Consider the following 27,700-nt stretch of genomic DNA (forward strand, 5'->3'; position numbering starts at 1 on the left):
CAATATGCTTATGTTCACCGAAGGTGTAAATTGACTAACACAATCAAGTATCAATTTATAGTCAATCTTATTTCATTTCTACCCACCTGACTCACCATTCTCACCACCCACACTGGGATTTTTATAAAGCATTTCTTAGACATACAATTTCATGTTCCACGATATCATTAACAACACAAGAATTATTTTTGAAAGCATAACTACAACATCACATTTAGAAAAAAACATAACTACTACACTGGAACAAAATAAGAAAAATAATCAAATATCACCAAGTCTAGAGTCAGTGTTAAAATGTGTCTGGTAGCCTCAAGTGCTTTTTTTAATAGTAGCTAGTTTATTTGAATCGTGATCCAAAGAAGACTCATGCATTGCATTTTGTTCGTGTTTCTCAATTTATAGGTCTCTCCTCCCATTTATTTGTTGAAAAAACTGAATTGTTCTTTCTGAGGAATTTTTTATAGTTTGAATTTTACTGATTGCATCCTATGTGTGTGTGTGTTTTAAACACATGTTCTCTGTTCTGTTTACTGTAAATTTTTAGTTAGATCTCCAGGCTTGATAAGATTAAAGTTTCATAAGGCTTGATAAGATCCAAGTTATTTCTGTCTTATGTATTTATTTTTAAAGTAGGTCATCAGTGACTTTATACTTCCTGTTGCATTACATGGGAAGCTCATATATCGGCTTGTCTCTATTTTTATGACTGTAAACTTGCGTATTGGGTTCAGATGGTATCAGACTGACCCATCCAGCACACGTTGCCCATCAGCCTTTCAATTAAAAACTTTAATTAGAATTGGCGATTATTGCACACATTTATTGTTTTATTGGGCTTCCCTGGTGTCTCAGAGGGTAAAGGTCTGCCTGCAATGCAGGAGACCTGAGTTCGATCCCTGGGTCAGGAAGGTCCCTAGAGAAGGAAATGGCAACCTGCTCCAGTAATCTTGCTTGGAAAATCCCACGGACAGAGGAGTTTAGTAGGCTACAGTCCATGGGGTCGCAAAGAGTTGGACACGACTGAGGAATTTCATTTTTCATTGTTTTATTAGGGATTATACAGTGGTTGTATTCAAATTGCAGTATTTTTCTGTATTTATTGAATATAGTTATTTTTAGAAGAACTATTTGATTATTTTGAGGTACACTCATACAGAATGGCCTACTGTTTTCTTTTTGCAGGGTTGGGAGGGCTGAGATTTGTGAATGTTTCTTTATATTGCATGAAAATTTCCAATCCAAGATTATACTTTGATTAACTACACTTTGTCATCTAGGCTCAGGAAAATTCAGGTCCAAATGTAAAACTTACTTAGAGGTAGAATTTATTTCTGCTCACCATGGCTTTGCACTCATGTCTAAGTGATCTAATTTCTATTTCACTTAAAACATAATTTATTAAATCTAGACTTAAATATCTGTTTCTTTTATTCTTCTAGGTCAATCCGGAGATCTATGTCTGAAAGTAAAGTATTTGGTGAGTAATCCATAAGATTTCTCATGCACATGATACATTCTATTTCTCTAAGAGTGATTTTCTTCTGTTAATGCCATAAAGTAACCGAAATTGATGAATGAAAACAAATTGATTTGTCTTTGAATTATATAGAAGAGATTTAAAAAAGAAATGTGGTTTTATTCTAATTTTAAATGGCTATGACAAATAACAATAGAATGGGAAAGACTAGAGATCGCTTCAAGAAAAATAGTGATACCAAGGGAACATTTCATGACAAGGTGGGCACAATAAAGGACAAAAACAGTATGGACCTAACAGAAGCAGAAAATAATAAGAAGTGGCGAGACTACAAAGAAGAACTATACCAAAAAAAAAAAATTAATGACCCAGATATTCACGATGGTGTGATCACTCACCCAGAGCCAGACATCCTGGAATGTGAAGGCAAGTGGGCCTTAGGAAGCATCACTATGAACAAAGCTAGTGGAAGGAATGGAATTCTAGTTGAACTATTTCAAATTCTAAAAGATGATGCTGTGAAAGTGCTGCACTCAATATGCCAGCAAATTTGGAAATTCAGCAGTGGCCACAGAACTGGAAAAGGTCAGTTTTCATTACAATCCCAAAAAGGCAATGTCAAAGAATGTTCAAACTACCACACAATTGCACTCATCTCACATGCTAGCAAAGTAATGTTCAAAATTCTCCAAGCTAGGCTTCAACAGTACATGAACCGAGAAATTCCAGATGTTCAAACTGGATTTAGAAAAGGCAGAGGAACCATAGATCAAATTGGCAACATCCGTTGGATCATAGAAAAAGCAAGAAAGTTCAAGAAAACCATCTACTTCTGCTTTATTGAATACACCAAAGCCTTTGACTGTATGGATCACAACAAACTGGAAAATTTTTCAAGAGATAGGAATCAGTTTAGTTCAGTCTCTCAGTCGTGTCCGACTATTTGTGACCCCATGAACTGCAGCAGGCCAGGCCTCCCTGTCCATCACCAACTCCTGGAGTTCACTCAAACTCATGTCCGTCAAGTCAGTGATGTCATCCAGCCATCTCATCCTCTGTCGTTCCCTTATCCTCCTGCCACCAATCCCTCCCAGCATCAGAGTCTTTTCCAATGAGTCAACTCTTCACATGAGGTGGCCAAAGTACTGGAGTTTCAGCTTTAGCATTAGTCCTTCCAAAGAACACCCAGGACTGATCTCCTTTAGAATGGACTGGTTGGATCTCCTTGCAGTCCAAGGGACTCTCAAGAGTCTTCTCCAACACCACAGTTCAAAAGCATCAATTCTTTGGTGCTCAGCCTTCTTCACAGTCCAACTCTCACATCCATACATGACTAATGGAAAAACCATAGCCTTGACTAGATGGACCTTTGTTGGCAAAGTACTGTCTCTGCTTTTGAATATGCTATCTAGGTTGGTCATAACTTTCCTTCCAAGGAGCAAGTGTCTTTTAATTTCATGGCTGCAGTCACCATCTGCAGTGATTTTGGAGCCCCCCCCCCCAAAAAAAAAAAAATCTGACACTGTTTCCACTGTTTCTCCATCTATTTCCCATGGAGTGATGGGACCAGATGCCATGATCTGAGTTTTCTGAATGTTGAGCTGTAAGCCAACTTTTTCACTCTCCTCTTTCACTTTTTACTAAAAAGAGGCTTTTTAATTCCTCTTCACTTTCTGCCATAAGGGTGATGTCATCTGCATGTCTGAGATGATTGATATTTCTCCCGGCAATCTTGATTCCAGCTTGTGCTTCCTCCAGCCCAGAGTTTCTCATGATGTACTCTGCATATAAGTTAAATAAGCAGGGTGACAGTATACAGCCTTGACATACTCCTTGTCCTATTTGGAACCAGTCTGTTGTTCCATGTCCAGTTCTAACTATTGCTTCCTGACCTGCATACAGGTTTCTCAAGAGTCAGGTCAGGTGGTCTGGTAGTCCCATCTCTTTCAGAATTTTCCACAGTTTCTGGTGATCCACACAGTCAAAGGCTTTGGCATAGTCAAGAAAGCAGAACTAGATGTTTTTCTGGAACTCTCTTGCTTTTCCCATGATCCAGCCAATGTTGGCAATTTGATCTCTGGTTCCTCTGTCTTTTCTAAAACAGCTTGAATATCTGGAAGTTCACAGTTCATGTATTGCTGAAGCCTGACTTGGAGCATTTTGAGCATTACTTTACTAGTGTGTGAGATGAGTGCAATTGTGTGGTAGTTTGAGCATTCTTTGGCATTGCCTTTCTTTGGAATTGGAATGAAAACTGACCTTTTCCAGTCCTGTGGCCACTGCTGAGTTTTCCAAATTTGCTGGCATATTGAGTGCAGCACTTTCACAGCATCGATTTGAAATAGCTCAACTGGAATTCCATCACCTCCACTAGCTTTGTTCGTAGTGATGCTTTCTAAGGCTCACTTGACTTCACATTTCAGGATGTCTGGCTCTAGGTGAGTGATCACACCATCATGATTATCTTGGTCATGAAGATCTTTTTTGTACAGTTCTTCTGTGTATTCTTGCCAATTCTTCTTAATATCTTTTGCTTCTGTTAGGTCCATATTATTTCTGTCCTTTATTGAGCCCATCTTTGCATGAAATGTTCCCTTGGTACCTCTAATTTTCCTGAAGAGACCTCTAGTCTTTCCTATTCTATTGTTTTCCTCTATTTCTTTGCATTGATTGCTGAGGAAGGCTTTCTTATCTCTTCTTGCTATTCTTTGGAACTCTGCATTCAGATGCTTATATCTTTCCTTTTCTCCTTTGCTTTCTGCTTCTCTTCTTTTCACAGCTATTTGTAAGGCCTCCCCAGACAGCCATTTTGCTTTTTTGCATTTCTTTTCCCTGGGGATGGTCTTGTTCCCTGTCTCCTGTACAATGTCACAAACCTCCATCCATAGTTCATCAGGCACTCTATCTATCAGATCTAGGCCCTTAAATCTATTTCTCACTTCCACTGTATAATCATAAGGGGTTTTATTTAGGTCATACCTGAATGGTCTAGTGGTTTTCCCTACTTTCTTCAATTTAAGTCTTGATTTGGCAATAAGGAGTTCCTGATCCGAGCCACAGTCAGCTCCCGGTCTTGTTTTTGCTGACTGTATAGAGCTTCTCCATCTTACCTGCCTTCTGGAAAATCTCTATGAAGGTCAAAAAGCAAGAGTAAAACCAGACATGGAAGAATGGACTGGTTACAAATTGGGAAAAGAGTATTTCAAGACTGTGTGTTGTCACCCTGCTTATGTAATTTATATGCAGCATACATCATGTGAATGTACGCTGGGCTGGATGAAGCACAGGCTGGAATTAAGATTGCAGGGAGAAATATTAGTAACCTCAGATATGCAGATGACACCACCCTAATGGCAGAAAATGAATAAGAACTGAACAGCCTCTTGATGAAAGTTAAAAAAGAGAGTGAACATGCTGGCTTGAAACCTCATTACTCAAAAAACTAAGATCATGGCATCCAGTCCCATCACTTCATGGCAAATAGATGGGGAAACAATGGCAACAATGAGAGACTTTATTTTCTTGGGCTTCAAAATCACTTCAGATGCTGACTGCAGCCATGAAACTAAAAGACGTTTGTTCCTTGGAAGAAAAGCTATGACCAACCTAGACAGCATATTAAAAAGCAGAGACATTACTTTGCCAACAAAGGCTCATCTATAGACGAGGTTTTCGTCTATGGTTCTCCCAGTAGTCATATATGGATGAGATATATGATATGAGAGTCGGACCATAAAGAAAGCTGAGCACCAAAGAAATGATGCTTTTGAACTCTGGTGTTGGAGAAGACTCTTGAGAGTCCCTTGGGCTGTAAGGAGATCAAAGCCATTAATCCTAAAGGAAATCTGTCCTGAATATTCATTGGATGGATTGATGCTGAACCTGGAACTCTAATACTTTGGCCACCTGATGCAAAGAACTGACTCATTGGAAAAGTCCCTGATGCTAGGAAAGATTGAAGGCAGGAGAAGGGGATAACAGAGGATGAGATGGTTGGATGGCATCACTGACTTGATGGACATGAATCTGAGAAGGTCTGGGATGATGACGGGAAGCCTGGCGTTCTGCAGTCCATGGGGCTGCAAAGAGTTGGACACAACTGAGCAATTGATCTGAACTGAAGACAAAAAACTATTGGCTTATTCAGAATTATTTCCTTTTATACCAAAAAAAAAAAAAAAAAAACCAAACCTTTTATTGGCTGATTACCTTCCAGTTTCCCAACTTTAGCTTGGAGGGCCCATAGTCAAGATGATCTCTTAGCTATATTTTCATAGCTAGGAATTTAGGAATGAAATAAACAATGGTTGAATTATAAAAGACTTATCATAGCATCTCAAGTACCAGCGATTTTCTTCAGTTTTTGTGGCTATAGTATACATAGTAATAACAGAAGCAATTGGTTTGATGTGTATTTTAATTCTAGTGCATGCTAAGTCGCTTCAGGCTTGTCCAATTCTTTGTGACCCTATGGACTGTAGCCCGCCAGGCTCCTCTGTCCATGGGATTCTCCAGTCAAGAATATTGCAGTGGGTTGCCAGGCCCTCATCCAGGTGATCTTCCCAACCCAGGGATTGAACCTGAGTCTCCTGGGACTCCTGCATTGCAGGCAGATTCTGAAGTAAAAATCTAATTATTTTTAGAAAGTTAATAGATGATGCTTCTCTTTGCCATTTAGATGATAGGGGGTCACTAGTTATAAAGCATTTGTAGTGACAAGACAACTGGATTATTCACTCAATAATTCATTTTTTATGGAGTTTTTCAGAGTGGTGGGCACACTTTCTTCCCAGCAGGGCTTAGGAGTTGGATACTCAAACCCCAGTCTTCCTCTTTTGAAAGCCAGTTTCCTGGATAGGGTATGAAAAGCGCTCAGACCAAAGTGGTGATCATCTATGGATGCACCTACTAAGGACATCTGCATTTTAATAGGGTCTGATCTTCCACCAGTGGTAATATCCACAGGAGCTGAGTTCTGTCTCATTTGTCAAGGCCCTGTGAGCAGTAGCTGCTAAGTATTTTGAATGTCAGCCCTGATTTGAATAGTGTATGGCCTGAAATGAAAGGAAGCAAGCCAACTTCTGTTTTCCATTTATATATGCCATTTTCATAGTGTTTTCAGTTTGTGCTCACAAGACTCTATAACATAGTTTTTGATGATCACCTGCCTTCTCTGTAGTCAAATATCAAAGGAAATAGTGACTTTAAAAACAGCACAGCAAGAGAACTGACTTGTGGACACTTGTGGATGGAGAGAGTGGGAAGAATTGGGAGAGTAGCATTGACCTATCTGTATATACTGCCACATGTAAAATAGATACCTAGTGGGAAACTGCTGTAGAATGCAGAGAGCTTAGATGGGTGGGATGTGGGTGGGGCAGTAGGGCGGTCCAAGAGGGACAGAATATGTGTATACATATAGCTGATTCACTTCATCGTACAGCAGAAACAAGCACAACATTGTATAGCAATTACACTCTAATAAAAACCAGCCCAGCCTGCTGAGTTTGTGTAATACTTTGGTTGCATTATTTAAACTTTGCTTTATCAATGATGTGGTACAACATGTGGGATGATTAGTCTTTGTAAGCAGGTTAGAAGGGCTTCCAGGCTTCCCTGGTAGCTCAGCTGGTAAAGAATCTGCCTGCAATGCAGGAAACCTCAGTTGGACTCCTGGGTTGGGAAGATCCCATGAAGAAAGGTTAGGCTACCCACTCTAGTATTGTTAGGCTTCCCTGGTGGCTCAGATGGTAAAGAATCCTCCTGCAATGCAGAAAATCTGGGTTCAATCCCTGGGTTGGGAAAATCCCATGGAGAAGGGAATGGCTACCCACTCCAGCATTCTGGCTGGAGAATTCCATGGACTGCGGAGTCCATGGGGTCGCAAAGAGTCAGACACGACTGAGCGACATTCACTAGAAGGGCTTCCAGTTCTTCATTCTGGTGCAGTTCAGTTCTTTACAGCATGTTTAGACCCTGCTCCAGGTGTTGGGAGAACAAAGCTAACACTTAGAAGAAATTGATTGTTCTCCCAGTCAAGGGTCTTAGACTTTCTTGAAATAGCTCAATGTTCTCTCGATACACTTCCTTAACCATTTTGTTAAAAAGAAATGAAGAATGTGGAGGATGGAGCTACTTTGATATATAAAAAATAAATGGTTATTAATTCAAGAAAAATACTCCAAGAATAATGTAATCAAAAGTTTTCAAGAGTATTTCAGTAGCAACCTTCTACCATCTACGTGTAGGTCCTTATTTAGTTCATAGGGAAAAAAAAGAGCGGGAGCCCACAGGACGTTGGTTGTATTCATGAGGGACCAGAACTCTCCAGAATGGACCACAATGCTTTCTCAACATATTACTTACCATGCTACCCCTGTGTGCTAATTTGTTTTGATATCGAATTTCCTACACTTACTGGACAGATGTTACTGTGACTTCTAACCAATCTTCTGCTTTACTTTAGAGGGAAAAACTGTGAATGACACAATTTGGCAGGAACCCAGCAAATCTGAGAATGACTCCCACATCAGAAGATTCTGTCAGCTGAAAGGTAATTGCTAAATTTAGTTCCCGCTGACTTTGCATTTTCCCAAAGTAGTATAAAGGGCAAGTAAGAAAAATTTACATCTTTCTTCATTAAAATAAGCATTGCATTATAGTCTACTTAAGAAGGAAAAACTAAAAGAATAGAATTTGTATATTATTAATAGAATGTATACTTGTGTGTGTAAGTGGACAGACATGCAGAAGGAAAGTAGAATTTAATTAAGTTCCCTGTTGAAGCAAAGAATCAGTTACAAAAAATTTGAAATCCTTTAATGTCTAAAATAATGCAAAAATATATTAAAACTCAGCACATAGAAAAACCTTATAAAAATAACATTAATATATTAACCTTTGTGATTTTTAGATTTTCTTTAAATATTTAAGAGAAATACCCTTGACTATTAATGCAAAACTATGTCATTTTATTTAAAAAAAGTCTTAAGAAGAGCAAATTAGCAGCCAGGTGTAAAAAGCTTTATTAATAATAAATGATTTCATAATTAAAATTACTTAACTTTGGAAAGGTTATGAATAAAACAGAAAGTCTTAAGAGTTCACAAAGATGGACAATAACATAAAAAATTAATATCCTTGGTATTTTCCTTCAGTGTTACTGGAACAATAAATAATTGCTCATATTAGTTATTGATTATTTAACTATTTGTATTTTTAAATTTAATTTGAATTTTAAATTTAATTTTAAAAGATATTTTAATATTTGGGGACAAATATTTTTATAGTTAGGAGTTACATAGTATGATTGTTCAAATTTTGCCTTTTGAGTGCTGTGAAGGAGCTCATAGATTTACAAAGTAATCATTTATGAAAATAATCATTTTCCTTTGAACTGTTTCAATTTTATCCAAGATTGAATAATGTTCTACTGAATAGTTTTGAGCTTAATTTCAATACTTACAGATTTCTCCATTATAAATAAATAAACAAGTGAAACATTTGGGGATTATTTTAGACATTTTTTAAAAATTATAAGATAGGCAATGTTTTACTTATATTGTGTTTGATTAAATTCTGTCTTTACCTCATGAATGTTAGTGATATTCATTCACACCTAGGTTAGTTAATTAAACTTTCATCCACCCATCCATTCATTCATCCATCTCTGTAATAAGCACGTTACTTTTAGATTATTCCACATCAACCTATGAATAAAGAAATTATAACTATATTATAGAATATTTTTGTTATAAATTTTTCCATAAACTTCTTCAAATGTTCTATTTTCTTAAACTTCCTTTCTGTAAAATGTTGTGGTGTTTGTTTTAAATTTATAGAACAGTCTTTTGGACTCTATGGGGGAGGGAGAGGGTGGGATGATTTGGGAGAATGGCATTGAAACATGCATAATATCAAATATGAAATGAGTTGCCAGTCCAGGTTCGATGCAGGATACTGGATGCTTGGGGCTGGTGCACTGGGACCACCCAGAGGGATGGTATGGGGAGGGAGGAGGGAGGAGTGTTCAGGATGGGAAACACATGTATACCTGAGGCATATTCATGTTGATACATGGCAAAACCAATACAATATTGTAAAGTTAAAAAATAAAATTAGCAGTCATAGGTAAGTAATTCTATTACAGTTATATTGACAAAGCAGAAAAAATCTTGGCCAAAGGTGAGGTGTTTTCTGATTAGTGATCTTTTTGTTAGAAAACAAAAAGGAATGCTTTTACAGACTTTTCCACTTCGATATTTCTCAGATTCTTAAGTGCTCCTGTGTTCAATCTGTTTGTGCACGCACGCATGCACACACGCATTCACGAATGTGCCTAAGAAGTTCAGTTGACATTTCAGCAGTACCAGCTGAGTCATAGGACATCGCCTACGGATTAATGCTAGGCCTGAGACCAACGCTGTTGGTGCCATTGTAAATTGAAGGGAGAAATTTAGTAGGGAAGGATGAGCCACAAGTGTGGACTTGAATTTTATGGGTGTAGTAGCTTCCTTTGGAAGGCTCAGAATATTTCTAAGCAATTAGTGCCCTACATATCAACCTATAATATTTCTTTCTCATTTTAAACACTATTTTTTGCTGTTAATTGAATAATTACTTAAGAGTGGTTTATTGGGCCTGAGGATAGGCAGTCTGTGAGGTTTACTGAGATGAAGACAGGTAGGTACATCATTGCCAATATCCACAGCCCATGATTTTATTGAACACTAAAGATGAAATTGTAAAAATCATCTTTCAATAAAACAGAAGAAAATATGTAGGGAAATTGTAAGAGTGACATTAACATAAATAATATATTATAAACTCCAAGAACCAAAAAAGTTCCATTTCTCTCAATTTCAATTACAAAATGATGTTTCCACATGACACAAGTTATATTAACAGCAAAAATTTAGTCCTCTGGAGTCCTGACAAAATACACTTCCACTGGTTATATTAATATTAAGCTAAGGATTTGTGCCTGGTATTTTAATCCATAAAGATATTCACATAACCCAAAAATATGACTGTGTTATGTTGGTTAAGACAAAAATTTATCACAATAAGTTAAGAGCTGGAAGCATTTTCCGTTGATGTGATCCATTTCCTTCTTCTAGGAATACTTTTATCTCAATATGCATACGTGCTACTGAGACAACATCTGTAAAATACATGTGGGTTAAACTGAATGCTCAGGACGTTACAACTGAAAGATTGGCATAACTTGCCAATTAATTAAGGGAAATTAATCTGTAATTTTTTTTTATTTTCAGCACTCTAAACAGGCAGAATATTAGTAATATTCATTTTAGTAAATTAAGATTGATTTTTTAAAAATTTAAATATATTTTGGCCTTAATTTTATGGGGGAAAAAGCCTGAAAAGAATTGACTTTTTGAAATCTATGCATTGGAATTTACCCAAGATCAAATTATGATTTAAGTAAAGACATTTTTTAAGAAGAGGGCTTTCATTATTGTGTACCCGAAAGTACAAAGAACAAAAACAAAGCCAAATTTTTAAAAAAAGATAAAAGAAACAAAACATATTTGCAGATTTAGAGATTTTTTTCAAACAGTGTGATGTGGTAGACTATACCATGAATGAAACAGAAAATATGTTTTAAAAAATGGTATATTTTTGTACAGTTTGTAAGAAGCTGGATACATTCAGGAAATACGGTTAGTAATGCAAGGAGAATTAACTCCACTCATACTACTGCAAAATTATTTTTTAAATGAATCCTTTTTACATATGATTTTGATGAGATTCATTATAAAAATCCCATTGGTAGAGACATTAGGACCTTCCAGTTTAACAGTGGAATTGCCATTTGCTTGAAATATTCTTTCCTGAATTGTAGTCAGTATCATTATTTGGCCAGCCTCTTCTGAGCAAGCATATAAATATTTTGGCTGAACTTCTCTGGATCTTATTAAGTCTTCTTCTTTATTGGCATGTTACCCTCATTTTTAAGATAGTAAATGTATATAGTCACAAGTGTATTTACCATTCTATGTAATTTTCAGGAACCACAATTTGATTGAGATATTATTTCCCAAGAGCATGTGATTTAACTCAGATTAGACTGGACTATGTGAGGAATGATGGAAAGAAGCCTGATTTCACACCTGAATCTCTGTCTGTGTGCTATGTATGAATAAACTTCCAGAGGAAAGGTTTCCTGCCAAATCAGTCTCTTTTAATTTTAAGGACGTCTATCTGAATTCAGTGTGAACATTCTAAGATTTAGTGTTTTGTACAAAAGAATCTTGAAACCCCTTCCATTCTTCAGAGTTACCTATGGTCAGAAATCTAATTTCCGTTAGAATCACCTAGAAGCTGAGTAGCTGCTACTACTAAGTCGCTTCAGTCGTGTCCGACTCTGTGCGACCCCATAGACGGAAGCCCACCAGGCTCCCCCATCCCTGGGATTGTCCAGGCAAGAACACTGGAGTGGGTTGCCATTTCCTTCTCCAATGCATGAAAGTAAAAAGTGAAAGGGAAGTCGCTCAGTCGTGTCTGACTCTTAGCGACCCCATGGACTATAGCCTACTAGGCTCCTCCATCCATGGGATTTTCCAGGCAAGAGTATTGGAGTGGGGTGCCATTGCCTTCTCCAAAGCTGAGTAGAGATATTGCTTTTTTAACCAAATCCCTTTTTTTTCTGCATCTGCATTTGAAGGGCAGTTGGAATGTGAATGTTTATGCTGAAAGATACATTCTTAAGTACACTGCCATTTGTGACCTGCTGATGTAGTCCATGCATGTGCAGATAATCTACTGCTACAAACCAACCAACCCAAACCTTAATGACATAAAGCAAAATTTCATTAGACTCATAGATTTTGCAAGTCAGGGATTCAGTCAAATTAGCACTTCATGGAGAAGGCAATGGCACCCCACTCCAGTACTTTTGCCTAGAAAATCCCATGGACGGAGGAGCCTGGTAGGCTGCAGTCCATGGGGTTGCGAAGAGTTGGACACGACTGAGCGACTTCACTTTCACTTTTCACTTTCATGCATTAGAGAAGGAAATGGCAACCCACTCCAGTGTTCTTGCCTGGAGAATCCTAGGGACGGGAAGCCTGGTGGGCTGCCGTCTATGGGGTCGCACAGAGTCCGACACGACTGAAGTGACGCAGCAGTAGCAGCAGCAGCACTTCCCGACATCTGAGGCTTCTTTTAGGAAGACTTAAATGACTGTCGCTGCTGTTGTTCAGTCCCTCAGTCATGTCTGACTCTTGGTGACCCCATGGACTGCAGCATGCTAGGCTTCCCTGTCCTTCACCATCTCCCAGAGTTTGCTCAAACTCATGTCCATTGAGTTGATGACGCCATCCAACCATCTCATCCTCTGTCACCTCCTTCTTCTCCTGCCCTCGATCCTTCCCAGCATCAGGGTCTTTCTGATGAGTTGGCTCTTCTCATTAGGAGGTCAAAGGATTGGCGTTTCAGCGCCATTCCTTCCAGTGAATATTCAGGGTTGATTTCCTTTAGAATTGACTGGTTTGATCTCCTTGCTGTCCAACGGATTCTTAAGAGTCTTCTCCAGCACTGCAATTGGAAGACATCAATTTTTCAGTGCTCAGCCTTCTTTTTGTTCCATCTCTCACATCCATACATGGCTACTTGAGGAGGACTTACATGTCTGATGGCCGTAATCATCTAGAGGTTCCTTCACTTACGTGTTGGGTGCCTGTTTGGGATAACTGCAGGTTGGGCTCAGCTGGGACTATCACCTGAGAACCAATATGTGGCCTCTCCATGTAGCTCGAGCTTCTCCCAGGCTAAAGGCTGGGTCTCAGGAGGGAGAGACATCAGAGGGAGCTTCACATATCACACAAGGAAGTGTCTGGAGAGTGAGCATCACAGAAGATCCAGGTAGAAGCTGCCAGCTTCTTCTGACCCAGACTTGGAGGTCTGCATTCTCCTCTGACAAAATACAACTTTGGCTGCATTCTCCTCTGACAAACAGATCATTATGGCCAGTTCAAGTTAATAGGAGAATTAAATTATGTTTCTTGGTGGAGGCATGCCAAGGTCACACTGCAGAACAACATATTGTTGTGGCTGTCTTTGGAAACTGTAACTTGCATATTACCTTATTCAGTTATTGCCTTTGTTGATAGTTAGGACCAAATTGCTCTTATCTTTATAATTTTTTTTTTTTTGGTAGGGTAACAGTTGGGAGTTAGGGCTTCCTAGGTGGCACTAGTGGTAAAGAATACACCTGCCACTGCAGGAGACAAAAGAGATGTCATTTCCTTCCCTGGGGCAGGAAGATCCCCTGGAGAAGGGCATGGCAACCCATTCCCGTATTCTAGCCAGGAAAATCCCAAGAACAGAGGAGCCTGGCGGCCTGCAGTCCATAGGGTCCCAAAGAGTCAGACATGACTGAAGCGACTTAGCATGCACAGATGCAACATACAGGAGATAACAAATACATAAAATGTATAAGATTACAAAACAAATAGCTGCCCTTCATAAAATGCCATTGTCCCGGTGTCCCTTTCTTAGTTCAAAACCCTCAAATTCTCCTAATTTTTAAGCTGAGGCTACACATGGCTAGCTTTACAAATAAATACTGGATGCTTGGGGCTAGTGCACTGGGATGACCCAGAGGGATGGTATGGGGAGGGAGGAGGGAGGAGGGTTCAGGATGCGGAACACATGCATACCTGTGGTGGATTCATTTTGATATTTGGCAAAACTAATACAATTATGTAAAGTTTAAAAATAAAATAAAATTAAAAAAAAAAGAAAATGTTGATACAAAAAAAAGAAAAAGTTTGTTTAGGTCAGACAACATTTTCAAAATCAGGAAATTTCACCTTAAAATTCATATGTTTATACTTTCTTGAAAAACATGAGGGACAAATCGTCCATCCTGGGTCCAACATCTGAGGTGATTTCGGTTGAGAGAGCTCAGAACAATGGCTGCCCATTAGCAATGGTGGACTTTCGCCTCACCAGAGATCTCCACGTGTCTCCTTGTCAAAATTCACTTCATTTAGTTAAAGTACTTATTTGCCTTCCGTAGGCATTTATATCTGCAACATTGGTCTAGGGGGTTATGTCCACATTTCTCTGCCTAGCACGCAAGGCCCATTACCATTTGGCCTTCTTCACCCACCCAGCCTCACCTCCTCCCGTACAGTATCCATAATTGCCTTCTGACGTGACCTGTCTCAGTTTCTACTTTTAATTAAGCCTGTTGCTCTTATTCCACACTACAGGTTAGTGCTGACAGCATTGCTGTTGTGTCTGTAACTTGTACTTTTCTTCTGTGTTTCCAGACTACCTCCATTCTTCAAGCCCACTGCAACCCTGCCTCTTCCATGAGTTCAGTGGGGCTTAGTGTTCTCGCCCCACAGTAGTGTCTGAGTCACTCATTTACTGCCTCACACTGTATATAAGGGAGGTAAATCCAGTGTGCACATTTCTCACCCACACGCTTCCAGATTCAAGAGTACAGGAGTCCACCTCACTTTCTTTTCCTGCACCCAGAAGAAAAATTATAGAGGGAGCTCTCCAAAATTCAGGTTAAAGGGATCTGAAAAAGAAAAGCAATGAAAAGAAATAAAGGAATAGAGGAAAGAACATTTTTTTTTCCAACTACAGAAACTTTAAAGGCTGTAAAGACTCTGCTTCTAGCTTCCTGACCCTGTGATGGAAGATCTTGCTTCGAAGAGCCAGATCACAAAAACAGCTCATTTTAAAATTTCAGTGTTTTCTGGAACCCTGTGGTGTGGTAACTTGGATGTAAAACATTAACTTATTGGTGTAAATAACTCTGAGACTGAGCTGTGAATTTACCTTAGCTTGTAACGATAGCTATAATGGGGATTTGGGGAAAATTTTGCTCCTGTTTTCTGCAAAGAGGATAGGCCTTGCCTGTCCCTTCCTCCCCTGAAGAATGCAAGAATGAAAAACAGTAGAAAATTGAAGTAGTGACTGGAAGTAATACAGAGTAAAAGTGATAAAAGAAGTCACTGGACTGATTGCCGGGTGACTTCTGTGGGTCTCAGTATCCCCATCTGTAAACGAGCAGGTTTGGATTAAGTGATCCATGAAGTCCTGTCTTCTTTTAGCACATGGTGTATTTCAAATTTAAATAAATGGACCCCTTGTTCAGGGCCTGAAAGGGAATTCTAGTCTTTTGAAAAGGTTTCATTTAGCTGCAAGCGAATGGATGACACATTCCAAAGCTTTTACCAAAGCAGGCAGAGAACAATTTTAGCATAAATAATTCATGTTGCGAAGACATAAGCTAATGAAGCTCAAAATGCCAGGGATGGAAAGCTGAGTTTAACAGAAACAAGTGAGGTGATAGTTCCATGAAATCATAGCATTTTGGAGTCAGAAGTGGTTTAGTAGCTTGGATGCTACTGTTTTATAAAATAGGATGGGGGGAAACTGAATTCCAGAAAAATTTCATGACTTGCTCAAGGACACAACTGGTCAGAGACATTCTTCATTTATATTTTGTTTAATTTCTATTTAAGTTTGACTTGTTTCTTATAAGAACAGCATATCTTTAGGAAAGTAAATATTTATGATCTAGTCAATATAATGCCTTAATAGACTAAAGAAAAATATAAGTATTCAATTGCACTTAAACTTCTTAAATTGTGTAATTTCTGGTAATCTTCATATAACACCTCTTTTCATAGATCTAAATGAAGATGATTTTCTTTCGAGTCATAATGCACATACTCTTCAAGGAAAAAAACTACAACATATTTCTTATCAGGTAATGTAAATAATCAACATTTATATAGCATTTTGTGAAAATCATCTTGTTATTGATGTGTACATAGTCTACAATACTTAGTCTTGTAGCTATTTGTATTTAAATACTGCAGGATGTTTTGTAACTGATATGACTATGTCTCTGTGAATTGGACTATAAATGAAAAAAGTAAATGATGATGAGTTAATAAGCCACTTTGATTATGCAAAACACTATGCTCCACAGCCTTTTGATAAGGAACTCTGAACTTGGTAAATTAATATACTGGGACTTTCTCTGACAAGACCTGTGCTAAGTGCTTAGAACTGTCTGGCAACCTTCAGTGAGGGGCATGTTCCTCATGTTCTATGTTTGATATAAAAACATATTCTGTGATTTTTGACATATCCCTTTAAAGCTTGCACTAATTAGCCCCAGGAGTTCAAGCAATTAAGAATGTCTGAACCTTGGGCCTTCCTAATAACAATAATATAACATTAATTACCAGTCAAATAATTATTATTCACCCTGTAAAAAAAAAAATCATGTCTGAGTCAATAGGGCCAACTCAGGCATCATGCTGATTTTTGATATTTTTCTGACAGCCACAGAGCTCTCTTTAACCATTCTGATAGTTTTATTAGAAAATTTAGAACTGACCTTCCTCAATGCACTGGATTGATCAATAGGCAGAGGATATGTAGCATATGAATTAGGAGGGGTTGATTTGGTGAGGAAAGAGAACTCGAATTTCTAAAGCCAGCCTGACTTCTGAGGCTGTCAGAAGCCCCTAGACAGTGGATCATAACTTTTGATCAAGTACAGTTTCTGCTGTTTGCTCTGATGCTGCCTGAGTCGTGGAACTGTGCTCCCAAGAGGGCAGCTCTACCCAACTACACTTTACTGCAAAGTCCATCTACCAATGGGTTCTCCTGCCATGTGTGGTTGAGAGCTCCAAAAACAGAGCTCTGCTTGCATCTTAATTTGCCCTCGTAGGTACATGGTGGCACCAGTGGTAAACAATCTGCCTGCCAGTGCAGGAGATATAAAAGATATGGGTTTGATCCCTGGGTCAGGAAGATCCCTTGGAGGAGAGAATGGCAATCCACTCCAGTGTTCTTGCCTGGAGAATCCCATGGACAGAGGAGCCTGGTGGGCTATAGTCCATGAAATCGCAGAGTCGGCCACAACTTAAATGACAGTAGCAGCAGTAGCAACATGACCTTGGCAATTTACTTAATCTCTCTCTGCCTCAGTTTTCATCATCTGTAAAGTCAGTCTATAAAGAACCTGTATTTCCTGGCTGTCATGAGGATTACATGAGATATTTTATTAAACCGCTTAGCTTCATGACTGGCATTTCGGAGATGTTTTTAAAAATTCAGTTGTTACCATAGACCTTCCTCTCTTCTTTTATTTTTTTCCTTCCTCCTCCTCTTGCTTTTTGCAGGAACTTAATGACACTGTCACAAGCACAGCTGGCAGATCATTTCTGAAACATGCAGTCTCATCCTCCCAAATTTAGATAAGACCTCAGATATAGTATCTTAGTGAAACATCTGATAGCCAGGAAAAAATAACTGGTTTACAGTAAGAGCTCCCCTGACATGCTTTATGCCCAGAGAAATTCTTCTTTAGGATTTTAGTAAAAAAAAAAAAAAAATAGAACCATCTCTTAAAAATAAGAAAATGATGTAGAATGTCCTTAGAAGAAAGGGTTAAAGATAAATCCTTGCCCTGTAACACCAAACTTCTTGTACATTTAATTGGCCTTCTAGAATGGTAACCATTCAAATGTACCATGTAGTTTATCACTAAAGATTAGTTGAGGAAATTCATACCCAGTAACAGACAGGCAGGAACTAGCTAATCTAGAAATCTTCATTTGAGAGTTGGGGAGTGGTCTTATCTATCTTTAATATCCCCCTTCTTATTCATAACAGGCATTCAGTGGAGCTTAGTTAATTAAGAAACACATTTTCTGTATGACAGCATACTTCAGTGTAATAGAGTATTATTAAATATTAAGCAGTACTATGCAAATTATTAATCTATTAACTCCTTGAGACTGAGGAAAAGTAGAATGAGTTTACTCTTTGAAAAATGAAGGAGAGAGGCAAACATTCTCTGGTGTGAAGGGAAAACTGACCCGTAGGTGGAATGGACTTTGCAGACTGTGACTTCTCATCACGTGAGCACATGACTTAGGAGAGCAATGTTTCTCCAGGTGTGGCCTGAGGACCATCTATATCAGACTCATTTAGGGTATTTGTTAAAAATGCAGATTTCTAAGCCACATCCCATTCCAAGTGAATTATCATGTCCGGGGTCCAGGAATCAGTATTTTTATGTGAATTTTCAGAGGAGGCTCAGGACATGAACCATGAGACTCTGGGAATCAGATGATTGATGACTACTTGTCTGTGGCCTTGATGTCTCATCCATTTTTACTTTTTAAGCCCAAATTTGGCTCAGGTCGGGCCTGGGAAGACAAGACCTTTTGGAAAACCAAAGTTGATATTTGTTTCATATTATAGGAATGATATGCATTTATTACAGAGCTTTTTAGAACTATATAAGAGTAGAAAAGATTAAAATACTGAATACTATCTTAAAAAGGTAAATATTTTCATACCACTGGCCATTTTACTGAGTATCATTAACATGGGATAAAGTTCATAAGATGTAAAACATATTATAGTTATCATTACTGTACTTCATGCTTACAAAATATATTTTGTACAATAAAAAACATTCAGAATAAAAGACTTAAACATTAACTGAATTTCCAGTCAGAAAACACTCAACCAGACATGCTCCTTTCATGGTCTCAAAATGAGAAGATCTCAGACGTATTAAAAAGAAAGTACAAGGAACCAAGGGGCAGGAGTGGAGGGAAGATGTTTATGGAATGCTTTCCCCAAACTGACTTCACTTCATGAAGCTTTTTGTTGACTTGTCCTGGGATTAATTCTTTGGAGAACCAGGCTTGCAGAAGAAGTGCTAATGGGGGGAGTTTGAAGCAAAACCGACTGTCTGGTCCTTTGATCATTATAATGACCATAAAGAACATCTCCGGGTAACTTGACTCCCAACATTTATTTTTGTATCCTTGTTCTTGTTTGTTCTTTTCTGGCAGCATTCAGTTGATGGCTCAAACCTTTTGTAGCATATTGAAAAGGGTATAAAATATGCAGTAATACAGACTTTGGGCTAATATATTTTCAAAAATGTTTCATGCCTCATTTCTCACGTAAATTCTTTGGTTGCATTCAACCTTCAGAGCATTATTCATATTCATGATAGAAAAGAAGGATAACATTTATTACTTTCGGTGCTAGTGATATTCAGCACTGTCAAGCACCCCCCACAAAGGAATGCACCAGAACATTTTCTCCCTGAGCAACCTCAGGGAGAAATATTAAATTTAAAATTAATGTTAAAATTAATATACTTTATATAAAATACAGAAATATATTTATTTGTGTTATATAGACTTATAATAAATATATATATTTTCATCAAAATATATGTATTTTCCTTGAAACCCTAGGTTCCCTTCTGTGGCAGTTATTAAAGAATTAAAGGTTAGATCACTCCACATCCTTTCAATTTCTTTCTTGATGTTCTCTTCTATGCAGACTGTAAAGATAAGTATTTGAATTGTCAGCTTTCTCTGTAGTTAGGGGTGGTCATGAAATGCAATTCTGGCCAATGAGATGTAGTCAGAAATGCCTAGGGAGGGCTTTCTTTCTTTTTAAATTTTTAAATGTACTTTTTTATTGAGATAAAAGTCACATTATATAAAACAACTATTTTAACCATATTTAATTGTACAATCTGGTGATACTAAGCACATTCACTTTGTTATGCAACTCTCACAATCATTCATCTCCTGAATTTTTTCATTCCTAAACTGAAACTGTCCCCATTAAACACTAAGTCCCCATTCCCCCTCCTCACCCTCCCACCCTCTACCCCCACCTCTGGCATCTACCATTGTATTTCCTGACTCTATGAATTTGACTGTTCAAAGGACCTTATATATGTGGAATCAAATAGTATTTATCTTCACTTACTGACTTTCTCTGGTAGCTCAGATGGTAAAGCATCTCCCTACAATGCAGGAGACCCGGGTTCAATCCCTGGAAGATCTCCAGAGAAGGAAATAGCAACCTGCTCCAGTACTCTTGCCTGGAAAATCCCATGGACGGAGGAGCCTGGTAGGCTACAGTCCATGGGGTCGCAAAGAGGTGGACATGACTGAGCAACTTCACTTTCACTTTTCACTGTATATTGGAATGTATTTTTAAGGTTAACTTAGTATATGTCCTACAAACAGATCTAACTTTCTCCCCCCACACTGTGCAATAGAGTAGGTTCTCATCAGTTATCTACTTTATACATATCAGTATATATATGTCAATCCCAACCTCCATTTATCCCTTCCCCATCCTCTCTTGATATTCCTACATTTTTTTTTCTGTATCTTTTTTGAAAAAAATAAAAGCAAAGCTTCATGAGGAGACAGCTTTGTCCTTTGCCCTTCTCCCTCCCTGGAGCTGGGACTTGATTTCTGGTGAGCTAGCAACTGTCTTGCAACTATAAGGGCGAAGGCATGTGTCAACGATGATGAAGCAGGCAAATACATGGACTTTATTCATCAATGACATTCTTGAGTAACAGCATCAACACTGGGCCACCTATATCTGGACTTCTTGTTGTGTGGAAATGTAAGTCCCATACTTGTTTAAGCCACTATTCTTGGTTTTCTATTCCTCAAAGCTGAGTATATTCCTAACTGATATACTTTGTTTTTAAAACTGTTAACTTCTGTTAATGCTGAATCCTAATTGACCTAAGACATTAGACCAAACTGTGCTCATAGAGTTGGATGACATCTAGACTCAGCTCTGATTGTACAATTAGATTAGCCTCCTTCAATTCTCAAGCAGTATAAGCAACACCTAGAGTTGAGTTCGAGAAGGCAATGGCACCCCACTCCAGTACTCCTGCCTGGAAAACCCCATGGATGGAGGAGCCTGGTAGGCTGCAATCCATGGGGTCGCTGAGGGTCGGACACGACTGAGCGACTTCACTTTCACTTTTCACTTTCATGCATTGGAGAAGGAAATGGCAACCCACTCCAGTGTTCTTGCCTGGAGAATCTCAGGGACGGGGGAGCCTGGTGGGCTGCCGTCTATGGGGTCACACAGAGTCGGACACAACTGAAGTGACTTAGCAGTAGCAGCAGTAGAGTTGAGTTAGTCATTTAGTCTGTAAAATGAAAATGAGATTAATAACAAAAAAATCAATTGACTGCATACAGTTCGTTGGCTACATATACAATTAAAACTGCATCCAATACAGCACACCATTGCTGGGAAAGTTATGTAGATTAGATCAAGGTAAAATTACTTTTTGGTGAGTTTTACTGAGGTCATGGCACCAGGTGAGTAGAGAAGAACTTTAAGGTTATGCTATGATCTCGTTAACAAGCAGCAGAGGCAGGTCTCTTATTAGGTTTCATCAGACAAATTTTTTCTGGTTCTAAGCAAAATTGTGAACAAATCATAAGGTGGGGGCGGGGGTGGTGGAAAGAGGCCCAAATAACACTGTTCAAATAGTACCTGAAAGTGTCAGTTAAAAAATAGTCTTTATGTACGATGTGATCATTTAAAGATAATCTACTAATGCTGTACATTGCTCTTATTTTTAAGTACTTTCTTCTCTATACCATTAGCTATTGTATTAGTTATCTGTTGTCCATGCTTTGCATGCTTAGTCGCTCAGTTATGTTTGACTCTTTGGGACCCTATGGACTATAGCCTGCCAGGCTCCTCTGTCCATGGGATTCTCCAAGCAAGAATACTTTCCATTTCCTTCTTCACGGGATCTTCCCAAACCAGGGATTTAAATTTGTAGGTCCTCTGTCTCCTGCACTGCAGGCAGATTTTTTACCCACTGAGCCAGAAAAGAAGGCCAGTTATCTGTTGCTACATAACAAACTACCCCTAAATCAGGGTCTTAAAACAACAAACTTTTATTATATCACAGTTTCTGTGAGTTAGGCATTTGGGAGTGCTCGCGACCGAGCGACTTCACTTTCACTTTTCACTTTCACGCAATGGAGAAGGAAATGGCAACCCACTCCAGTATTCTTGCCTGGAGAATCCCAGGAATGGCAGAGCCTGGTGGGCTGCTGTCTATGGGGTCGCACAGAGCCGGACATGACTGAAGCGACTTAGCAGCAGCAGCAGCAGCAAGCTGGGTGAATCTATCTCAGGGTCTCTCATGAAGTTGCAATTAAAATGCCGCCTGAAGTCTGCCTATCGCTGAAGAAACTGCTTCCAAACTCCCTCTCATGGCTGCAGTCAGGGGCCTCAGCTCCTTGCAGGGGCTGGGGGCAGGGGTGGTTGGAGGAATCAGACTCTCATCAGGTTAGCCTTTGGGGCTGCTTGAGTGTCTGCAGCATGGAATTTGGCTTCCCCCAGAGTGTTATCCAAGAAACAGAGTAAGAAGGAAACTGAAGTGCCTTCTAAGATCGATTCTCAGAAGTCATACACCATCATGTCCACCTTATTTTATTTGTTGAGAGCAAATTATTAAATCCAACTCAAACTAAAGGGAGGAACATTGTGACCCATCTCTTGAAGAGAGCAGTAAAAACAATTTGTGGGCATATTTTAAAAGCACCAGAGCTACCCTAATAATATTTTGAAGCTATAAGTGGACAGGTGAAGGAGGATTTCTGTATCCCATGAGTGAGATTACAACTCTTTTAGCAAATAGTATATAGAACTCTATTTTGAAGTGAGAATAAAATATAACCTCTTTTTTTTAAAAAATGTAAGACTTTAAAGAGTGACTTTAATTGGTATTCAAAGAACATGGAATGTTATGAAATACACATCTTTGTCACTGGTAAATTAAAATCAGACTAGATATTGTATCAGTATCCAGTTATACTTTATCTGTCTCTAGATCTGTCTATCTATCTATCTATTGTCCCTTTTAAAGCAAGGAAAAGAGCTTAAGTGACTCTCATTTTAACTTTAGTTTATTCACAGAAAAGGAAATAACTAGTAGTAACAAATGGGAGAGGGAGAGGGTGGGATGATTTGGGAGAATGGCATTGAAACATGTATAATATCATGTATGAAACGAGTCGCCAGTCCAGGTTCGATGCACGATACGGATGCTTGGGGCTGATGCACTGGGACCACACAGAGGGATGGTATGGGGACGGAGGAAGGAGGAGGGTTCAGGATGGGGAACACATGTATACCTGTGGTGGGTTCATATTGATATATGGCAAAACCAATATTATGTTGTAAAGTTAAAAAAAAATATGAACAAGCTATCTTATCTAGCCAAGTTCTAATTCTAAATACCTAAGGGAGTTTTCACTTCTTGATCATTTCAAAAGGTTGATAGGAATTATTTGTGTATTTCTTAGTATTATTTCAATTTTTAAAAGAATTGTATAATTTTTAAAATGGATAGTAAACACATCCTGGTAATTTAAACTGTGCCAAGCTAGTTGATGTCTTTAAAATGAAACACAAACCTGAAAACATGGGCCTAATTCTTTAAAAATCTGTGGGCTTCCCAGGTAGCACTGTAAAAAACCCTCCTGCCAATGAAGGAGACATAAGAAACACTGGTTTGGTCCCTGGGTTGGGAAGAGCCCTTGGAGGAGGGCATGGCAACACACTACAGTATTCTTGCCTGGAGAATTCCATGAACAGAGGAGCCTGGCGGACTACAGTCCATGGGGTTATAAAGAGTTGGATATGACTGAAATGACCTAGCACACACACTCTGCACTCAGTGGCAGAATAAAATCCAGTCCCTCAGCACTGGTTTCAGTCACTTCAGCTACACTGTCGGTTTCCACTTTTTGCCTCTTGGTCCTAGACTAGACCTTGTGGGACTTCTGCCTAGCTTTGAACTGTATAGTAACCAAACTTGCTTTGCCTTTATTTGAGTCATAACTCTTGACTTTGGACTTGTTTAAACTCTCTATGCTTCAGTTCCCTTATGTGTAAAATGATGAAAGAAAAACTTCTTATGATTGTTAAAAATGTTAAATGAAGCAGCATATGTATACTACCCCTAAAAATGTTCAATGAACATTTATGTTCTCTCCCTAAACTCCTCTTAATCTGACAGAAAGACTGAAATTCATGTCTATTTTCTGTTATAAATTCTATCCAGTGCCTTTTGCTGCAGTCTTGTGGTGTCCCAGACAAAAATTGTTTTTAATGCCAGGGACCAAACCTGTGTTTGGTTGGGTGGTGCTAGTGGTAGAGAACCTGCCAGTGTAGGAGACACAGAGACGCAGGTTCGATCCCTGGGTTGGGAAGATCCCCTGGAGGAGGGCATGGCGACCCACTCCATTCTTGCCTGGAGACTCCCATGGACTGGAGCCCACCTGGGTCCTCTGTCCATGGGATTGCAAAGAGTCAAACATGACTGAAGCATGCATGAACATACATATTCATCTTTGTATAATGTATGTGGAGATGAAATTATGGTGAAACATAAATTAGTGTACTTTGGTAATATGATAATCATGGTTGAGAAAATGAATCCTTTCCCAATTATGCTGATACCTTTGTACAGTTTTTTTTTTTTAAAGAACGTCAACATCAATCTTTTCTTTTTTTTAACATTAAAGAGGGTGACCTTTGAATACTGAAGTCCATCTCTCTGTCAAAAACACATTAAGCCTACTGTGTTCTATTTAAGTGGTTTTTCTCTTTCCCCAAAATGTTAATGCCATAAGCACTGTGTTCTATAGTTCTTTGTTACATTGGTTTTCAGCTGCCACATGGAAACGTTTTTAGAGAACATAAAATGACTTGTCCTTATTGAGAAATTTCCTGACCTAAGAGAAACATAAAGCATTTCCTTCAAAGAAGGATGAGTTTTTCATATTAAAAAAGTCCTTAAAATTTAGCAATTTCTCCTAGGGCATGGAAAATATTTTAGTGTTATAAAGTATAACTGGCATCCTTTGTATGCCGGTTCTCTCTTATGACACTGAAATCTTCAGATCACATGAACCACCTTCCTTTCCTGGTTGAGCTATTGCTAAACAAAGGTTCAGGGAAAGAAAATGTTTTATAGCAGGTGTGGAAAATCTCCAGGACACTCATGTACAGCAGCAAGTCTTGAAGTATTACGGGCTTGAGTAGACTGTAAGTCCTTTTTGAAGTTCTTTTTCTAGATTGGGAAGGCTGTAAGATAAATTATACAACTTTATTTAATCATTATTTCTCAGAATGCAATATAAGCTTAAGATTCTATGGAATGTAACCATCTACAAAAAAATCATGTTTCTTTATATAAGTACAAATACAGTGAAAGCGAAAGTTTCTCAGTCATGTCTGACTCTTTGCCAATGACTGTATAGTCCATGGAATTCTCTGGGCCAGAATATTGAGTGTTTTCCAGCATTTTTTTTTTTTTTTGCCTTTCCTTTCTCTAGGGTATCTTCCCAACCCAGGGAGTGAACCAGGGTCTCCTGCATTGCAGGAGGATTCTTTACCAACTGAGCTATGAGAGAAGCCCAGTTTCAAGATATCTCCATTCATGGCCCTCTCTTCCCAAAGATAATTAACATATTAACATTGAAGTTTCAATAATAATCTTAATAGAGATTCTTGCTTAAGGAATAGTTATGCTAGGTAGGAAGAGGTGATAAAAAAATAACTATTTAAATATTCTGTTCCCTGAAAAAATTACTGTACCTTACCTTTGCTGTTTTCGATGCCTTCTAAGTTTTTAATGACTAGTTAAAATAGCAAAGAGCTGTGGGGAAAAAACAACTGAATCTCAATGAATACTGGAAGGACTTCCCAGATGAAAAGAAGGCTATGTGTTTGGGAGGAGTAAGAAATCATTAGAAACAGAAGCGAAAGAACTAGATCAAAAGACCTGGAGCTACCACTGACTTGGCTCTTAAGCTATTAAATTCGTATTTCTGTGCCTCAGTTTCTCACTCTTAATGTATTGGACTAAATGAATACAAAAACTTCTTCTTTTTTGATATTTATTTATTTATTTGGTTGTATTTGGGTCTTAGTTGCAGCATGCAGGACTTTGATTGTGTCATAAAGGATCTTTCTTGCAGTGTGAGGAAGACTCTAGTTGCAGACACGGGCTCGGTGGTACAGTGCACAGGCTTAGTTGCTCTGCAGCATGTGGGATCTTAGTTCCTACACTAGAGATTGAACCCCTATCCCTTGCATTACAAAGTGGATTCTTAACCACTGGACCACCAGAGAAGTCCTCAAACTCTTTTTCAAAAGCTAATCATCCACAATTAATAAGAGCCCAATCCCATTTTTTCCTTGATACTCTTCTGAGGTCCACGAGTTTATATAAAGTAACAAAAGGGATACTTCTATAATCTATTTCAGCATCAACAATTTCCTGTGTTCCAGCTCCTCATTTTGTAGATGCATAGGGAAGTGAAGTGGCTTGCTCAAGTGCACGTGGCTGGTCAAAAAGCAGAGCATTGCAACAGAGCAGCCATTTATCTGCAGATCAAGTCTAGTCCTATTAAACTAGGTTTTCCAGACATTTTCATTTATGTGTTGTTTATGTTAAATTATAACTCCTACATACAACAGGTGTATTTTTTCTATGTAATTCCCTATACCCATAAGTCCTTATATTGCTAGGAATTCAACAGGTGCTTAATAAAAATTTATTAATTTATATGTGTGTATGCTATGTCACTTCAGTCATATCCAATTTTTTCAACCCTGTGGATTGTAGTCCACCAGGCTCCTCTGTCCTCAGGATTCTCCAGGCAAGAATACTGGAGTGGGTTGGCCTTTCCTCCTCCAAGGGATCTTCCCGACTCAGGGATTGAACCTGAGTCTCTTATGTCTTCTGCATTGGCAGGTAGGATCTTTACACTCATGCCACCTGGAAGTCCATTAATTTGTATGCTGATTCTTAAATTTCTTCTTTTTTTAAATTTTATTTTATTTTTAAACTTTACATAATTGTATTAGTTTTGCCAAATATCAAAATGAATCCACCACAGGTATACATGTGTTTCCCATCCTGAACCCTCCTCCCTCCTCCTTCCCCATACCATCCCTCTGGGTCGTCCCAGTGCTCTAGCCCCAAGCATCCAGTATCCTGCATCGAACCTGGACTGGCATCTCGTTTCATACATGATATTTTACATGTTTCAATGCCATTCTCCCAAATCTTCCCACCCTCTCCCTCTCCCACAGAGTCCATCATTCACATTTTTTGGTCATTTTGAGGTCAACCCTCAAAAATATTTTTATGATGAGTTTCAGAAACTTCTTCAAAATTTCAAAGCAGAGGATATTATGTGGATGTAAGAAAGATATTGTTTCTGCAGCCTTTCCCCTTAAACCAACACAACCCTATTTGCATCTCTGACTTGTGTAATCCTGGCAGCTTCCAGCTGACTTGGCAGCGCCTCCACAGTA

General features: G+C 38.6%; 2 protein-coding genes across 2 annotated transcripts in view; both read left to right on the top strand.

The window, feature by feature from the left end:
• LOC113897529 (putative uncharacterized protein ENSP00000383407) overlaps positions 1 to 18,175 on the top strand; it is a 65,114-nt gene extending 46,939 nt beyond the window's left edge. Inside the window, exons 7-10 of the mRNA XM_027550282.1 lie at positions 1,440 to 1,477; positions 7,944 to 8,030; positions 16,156 to 16,235; positions 18,158 to 18,175. Of these exons, the coding sequence (XP_027406083.1) occupies positions 1,440 to 1,477; positions 7,944 to 8,030; positions 16,156 to 16,235; positions 18,158 to 18,175 (223 nt within the window). The remainder of the gene's footprint in view (positions 1 to 1,439; positions 1,478 to 7,943; positions 8,031 to 16,155; positions 16,236 to 18,157) is intronic.
• A 4,289-nt stretch (positions 18,176 to 22,464) lies between these two features.
• Positions 22,465 to 27,700, top strand: part of SAMSN1 (SAM domain, SH3 domain and nuclear localization signals 1) — a 112,648-nt gene continuing 107,412 nt past the window's right edge. Inside the window, exon 1 of the mRNA XM_027548097.1 lies at positions 22,465 to 22,485. The gene's annotated coding sequence lies outside the window, so the exon portion shown is untranslated. The remainder of the gene's footprint in view (positions 22,486 to 27,700) is intronic.

Source organism: Bos indicus x Bos taurus, chromosome 1, assembly GCF_003369695.1.
Source record: "Bos indicus x Bos taurus breed Angus x Brahman F1 hybrid chromosome 1, Bos_hybrid_MaternalHap_v2.0, whole genome shotgun sequence".
Classification (NCBI taxonomy): Eukaryota; Metazoa; Chordata; class Mammalia; order Artiodactyla; family Bovidae; genus Bos; species Bos indicus x Bos taurus.